This window comes from Eublepharis macularius, chromosome 9, assembly GCF_028583425.1.
Source record: "Eublepharis macularius isolate TG4126 chromosome 9, MPM_Emac_v1.0, whole genome shotgun sequence".
In the NCBI taxonomy this organism is placed as follows: Eukaryota; Metazoa; Chordata; class Lepidosauria; order Squamata; family Eublepharidae; genus Eublepharis; species Eublepharis macularius.
The window spans coordinates 12,609,303-12,615,302 of NC_072798.1; the positions used below are offsets into that span (position 1 = coordinate 12,609,303).

The window sequence follows — 6,000 nt, forward strand, 5'->3', positions numbered from 1 at the left end:
GCAACTTGATCAGGCTAAGTAATAAAATTTTTGTATTGATCTCCAGTGGTGGAGAAATCAATGTGTGTGTGTGTGTGTGTGTGTGGTGGTGGGGATGACTATTGACTATTTCAGATACTCATAAAGGTGATCCGAATAGATAGACAATGACAGACATTGAGTTGCTATCAACAACCGCACAGGACATCTGTGTTTTAATTCCTAGCGACTCGAAGAGTGACCTGTTCTGCTTTGTTCTGGAGCCTCCTCCAAGCTGCCTAGGAACATGAATGCTATTTATTTTCGATTTAGCACCAACATGATGCAGAAACCTGATGAAGTATGAGATAGAGTCCTAGCAACAAATAATAATTTATAATAATAATTTATAATAATAATTTATAATAATAATAATAATATTTGATTTATATACTGCCCTTCAGAACAACTTAATGCTCACTCAGAGCGGAAGTATGCCATTATTATCCCCACAACAAAACACCCTGTGAGGTGGGTGGGGCTGAGAGAGCTCTGAGAGAGCTGTGACTAACCCAAGGTCACCCAGCTGGCTTCAGGTGGAGGAGTGGGGAATCAAACCCAGCTCTCCAGATTAGAGTCCCGCACTCTTAACCGCTACACCAAACTGCTGATGAAGCAGTTCTCATGTGTTCACTATGTTCTCATTTATTACTTGTTCGGCAAAGCTATTGTACTTTTGTAACAGTGGGGTCACTCCCACCATTCTAGGTTGCAATTTGACGGCCTACAGCTCACAGGTAGAACTAGGAACTCCAAAGTTCCAGCGAATCCTTCTGTCTCCTGACCCACAGTGAATTCTCTTGTTTTATTGTTACTAATACCACACCTTTTTCCCCAACAGGGACCCAAAGCAGCTTAAATCATTCTCCTCTCCTCCATTTTACCCTCACAACAACCCTGTGAGGTACGATAAGCTGAGAGTGTGTGACTGACCCCAAGATCATCCAGCAAGCTTTCATGGCAGAGCGGGGATTCAAACCTGGGTTTTCGAGATCCAGACCAACACACTAACCAGTATACCTCACTGTCTCTCTTTTTAAAAAGTTAAGCTGCAAAAGACTTTAATATGATGAGGGCATTTTCATCAGTGATACTAAGAACAGTAAGCTAAATATCAAACGAGACAAATGTATTAGAACAGGGTCTCCAACATGGTGCCCATGGGCACCATGGTAACGGTAAACACTTTTTCTGGTGCCCACCGAATGTTTTTAGAAGGACGATAGGGCCAAATGGGGCTTCTGTCCTGCAAGACTTCTGGTAGAGTATCCAGATTTTTTTAAAAAATTGCTTCAGTAATGGCTGCCACCACAACATAAGGATCTTCACTGCATGACTGAATGTAATGCAAGAAATACTTTTAAAAAGTATGTTCCTTTAAAAAGGCATCCAGTTAAGCAGAACTTCTGTCCGAAATGAAGAGTTGCTGTTAGAGTTGTGCATCTCACTCTCTGATGTTTTGTGGTTGGCTCGGTCTCCTGTGGCAGCCACTTTGTGGATGCGTCTACCACCTTGCGGCAGAATTTCAAAGGACCTTGCAGACTTGAAAAAGAATGGGGACCCCTGGATTAGAACATTTCAAAAATGGCCTTCTCTCCTCTATCTCCCCTCCTCTTCTGTATTTGACCAGTTTGGATCGTGCATCTGACGAAGAGAACTTGATTCTCGAAAGCTTATGCTGCAATAAAATTGGTTAGTCTTAAAGGTGCTACTGGACTCTTTTTGATTTTGTCTTCCATATGACATTATTCTTGAACAACTCTCAGCAGTAAAAAGATCTACAACTTGAGGCCATGAGCATTTTAGACTGGTAGTATTCAAATCCAAAAAACAAGTGCTTGCTCTACTACAGGAGCTAAAGCCTGAAAAAGAATCATGACGTTCACAGTTTGAATTTTACTTTTAAACTCAGTAGGTACCCTGGGGAATGCCACTCTCTCTAAGATTCAGACCCCACCCTTTCCCAGATGCTATTTAAAAAGCAAGGATTATACTGACCTACTTCGCAGGGCTATCGTAAAGACTGCAGCATGAAAATACACAGGAAGGGCTTTGAACATTGTGAAGTACGATGCACACGCGAAGCACTATTTCTGAAGGCCATTTAATACCAATGAAAGAATCCCCAGGAGTTATAAGAAAAGGCTGCCGGACATTTTTACCTCTTCTGTCCACATCGCAGGCGCAGAAGATGGTAGTCAGCAAGTCTTCCTCACAGATCAGGCTTATATCGGCGTTTTCATCTTCTTTAGGCCCGAGTGACAGCCTCCATCCTACAAAAGGAAAGAGCATTGACATTTCACCAGCTTTCTGAAGAATCACCAACCAGGAGCGTGGCTGTAAGGTTTACATTTTTCATCAAGATGCCAAAACAAAGTTACATGCAAATGCCAGTGGAATTTTTGAGTTCCATTTCCAAATGATAACCAGCAGTATATTGCTTCTGAAGCACAATATAGAAGAATACTTTAGATAAAGCATCATTTTTTCCCCCGATGCATCTTTAGTCCTACTCCTGAAATTTAAACTGTAAACATCGTTAAGGAATGCTTTTCTAGAAAGGTAGTAAGGCTGTACTATGATTCAAGAAGGTGCTTTATAAGGGAAAGGGACTGCAGACTATACCACTTTGTACAGGGAATATTATCTGTTGCAACTACTGTTGCCGCATTGTTTTCTACTGGCGCGGTACCATAATGTATAGAGGTGGGCACAGACCAAGAAAAACCCATAAGCTGTGGGTCTGTGGTGTTTCACGGACCACAAACCTTTCACGGTCCAGCGCCAGTTTGCAGACCAACCAGTTTGTCCGTCCAGGCCAGTGCTGGGAGCGCTTTAAACCCCCCTTGCTCCAGCTGACTGCCGGGCCCACCAGTCAGCTGGAGCATGGTTGGGATTTAAATGTTAAAGCGCTCCACTTTAACCCCTGCTTGCTCCAGCTGGATTCACAGACCATGGACTAACATTTTCCGGTCCGTGCCCACCTCTAGTAACGTATCTGCACTGTGTCATGTCTAATATGCTATGCTTACTCAGAGTTCTGTAATCATAGTCCTAGTACATTGCTCATTAGATGTCTCTTCATATTGATAGTATTGATTTACACTATGTAATCCATTCCTCTTTGAGCCTCAGTGAGAAAGGTAGACTATAAATATAGTAAACAAATAATAAATCTTGCAGCAAGAACCTTCAACGGTTGCAGCGACAACCTTCAACGGGTGCTGCTGTTGCTGCTAAATGACTAGATCTAGGCCCTTTGTCTGTCTATTAATCTTTTCTCACCTCATCCATTCAAACAAAAAACTTAGTTTGGCAAACATACCTCCCCCAACCCGCTCCATTTTAACTTCACAACAATCCCACAAGGTAGGTTTGGCCAAGAGGAGGAATGAGTAAACATTCCCAAGTTGTTTACTTTTTATACTTATTTGTGTTTTTGTCATCGAGTTTTGATCTCTGCTTTTTGCTACGGGTGTCATAGATACATGGCACGTGGGTTTTAATAATAATAACAACAACAACATTCAATCTATATACCGCCCTTCAGTTTGACTTAACACCCGCTCAAAGCGGTTTACAAAGTATGTCATTATTACCCCCACAACAACAAACACCCTGTGAGGTGGGTGAGGCTGAGAGAGCTCCTAGAAGCTGTGACTGACCCAAGGTCACCCATCTGGCTTCAAGTGGAGGAGTGGGGAATTGAACCCGGCTCTCCAGATCAGAATCCCGCACTCTTAACCACTACACCAAACTGGCTCTCACCCGTGAATTCAATGTACATGCAACATCTACCATTACTGCAAATAATACACAACACTGGTTTACTGATGCGCAGATATTGGCAAAAAGGCATCCCTTTAACAGGGAGAATTTCTACATGAGGGGATTCTAGAAAAATAAAGAATCACAGGATTGATTTATATAAGGGAGATGAAGAACTGAAACAGGGCTTTTCAAAAAGAAAGAAATTAGAAATCACCCCTAGCCTAGGGAGATCTTGATCCCGTGTCACACCTTGACTGCTTCGGGACCAAGCGGGGCTCCTTTGGCCTTGTTTAAATGATGCCCTAACCAGTATACCACACTGCCTCTCGAGAGAGAACTCCCCCTTCCCTTACCCAAAGACAGTCTTTTTGCCACAGGAGACTGGAACGTTGGCTGCACAGACTTCAGGTCATAGGCAAAGGAGCTGGGACTTGATGTGAAATAGTCACATTCGTGAGGTGGCCTGCCTTTCAGCTCTGCACTGGGATTACCAAGTAAGTGGCCCCAGGCAGTTTCCCTGCTTCTGAAGGGAGGTGATGAATAACTCCCCATCTGTACTGTTGGGAGCCCCAGTCGGCTGGCCCTGTCTTTATTTCTACTAGTGGAAAAGGTCTTGTTCTCAGATCGGATATCCGAAATGCGCCTGTGATTCGGGACCAGTGTTTGCGGGCACGGGGAGAAGACCTCATCACTGCAATGGCTTAGGAAAGAGGCCTCATTACTCGCTCCACTGCTGCCGCTTGTTTTCAAGGTCCTTCTCTTCAAGATCTCCTCCAAGTTCTTCTTCACATTACCCTGCGGGCTGTCGAAGTTCTTGGATCGGAGCTTGGGAATCTGCAAGGCTGGATTCGAGGTTCTGTCCAGCATATTAATGCTCTGGATTTTCCGACAAAGGCTGTCCACTGGGTTGTGGTGGCGTTTACTGCCACTGCTGTCCACAGACATTTCCCGACTCCTCCTTTTTTCTGAAGTTACCTAAAGAGAAGCGAAGACAGTACAAATTAAGGGACAATTATTAAACTCTCCTTTGTACTTCATTAATCTGGCATTTGCATTAAATATGCCGTAATAAAAATAAAAATTAAAAAAGCATATCACATGACTTCAGACTACTTCTCTCAATTTCATTACTTGCATATACTCAGTATTTTATATTCAACATTTAAAAGAATTTAACTGTACAGTTGATCTACTTCAACTATAGCCATTCTTGGTTTTTCTTAATTTTCTGCTACCTATTCAAAAAAGAAAGTCTCCCCCACTGCCCCGAAATTCTAGGATTGGTCTGTTGCACAGTAAAGAAGTTGATTTAGCCGCAGACGCATATTCGCACTATAATACTTCATGATAGAATATCTAATAACATTTTTAGGATTCAACACAAGGCCAAATTTTAAACATTTTATATTCAACATTATATTCAGCCTCATAATATTTAGCGTATTGGCTTATTAATTTAACTACTTTGCTTAGTAAATTAATATATTTTAATATTAATTATACATTCTAAATTTAATGAATTGACCTGTTGTGTATATAAAAAATGCATCCGATCATGAAAAAAAATAGCAATAAGAATGATATTGAAGAAGAGAAAAAGAAAGAATATTCTAATACCCATTTCTTAATAGCTGCCACCTATTTTGAATGAGAAACCATACCCCATATTCTAAGCCAATTTATTTTATTTTAAAATACTTCCAGGCTGCCTTTCCAACCCAATATGGTCCCCCATTAAAACATTTACAGAAACTAACATGTACAATAATTCAATAAAAACATGTAAACAGACATTGCACTAAAAACAGGGAGGAGATCAATAACAAGTTGCCAAACAATATTCATCAACCTTAGCTTCTAGGTGGTAGCTGGAGATCTCCCAGAATAAGAATTGATCTCCAGATTAGAGATCAGTTCCCCTGGAGAAAATGGTGGCTTGGGAGGGTGGGCAGTATTATAGTGGGTGGACAGTATTATATTATAATCTACAGTATTATACCTTGCTGAGGCCCCACCCTTCCCTAAACCCCACCCTCTCCAAGCTCCACCCCACCCAAATCTCCAGGAATTTCTCAACTTGGAGCTAGCAACCCCGATCAAACCCCTACTTTTATGGCCTTCAAAACTATCTTCCTAAGTACAACAGCATGCATCCCATCCAGGCTGCAGGCCCTTTATTAAGATTTTTGTCTCATTCAAAAACATTTTATG

The 6,000-nt window shown here is 41.7% G+C and overlaps 1 protein-coding gene across 1 annotated transcript in view; it reads right to left on the reverse strand.

The window, feature by feature from the left end:
• The window catches only part of IRAG2 (inositol 1,4,5-triphosphate receptor associated 2), a 69,880-nt gene extending 65,146 nt beyond the window's left edge, over positions 1-4,734 (reverse strand). The window contains exons 1-2 of the mRNA XM_054988596.1: positions 4,143-4,734; positions 2,181-2,291 (exon numbers count right to left, since the gene is read on the reverse strand). Coding sequence (XP_054844571.1) covers positions 2,181-2,291; positions 4,143-4,734 — 703 coding nt within the window. The remainder of the gene's footprint in view (positions 1-2,180; positions 2,292-4,142) is intronic.
• Positions 4,735-6,000: the final 1,266 nt, after the last annotated feature.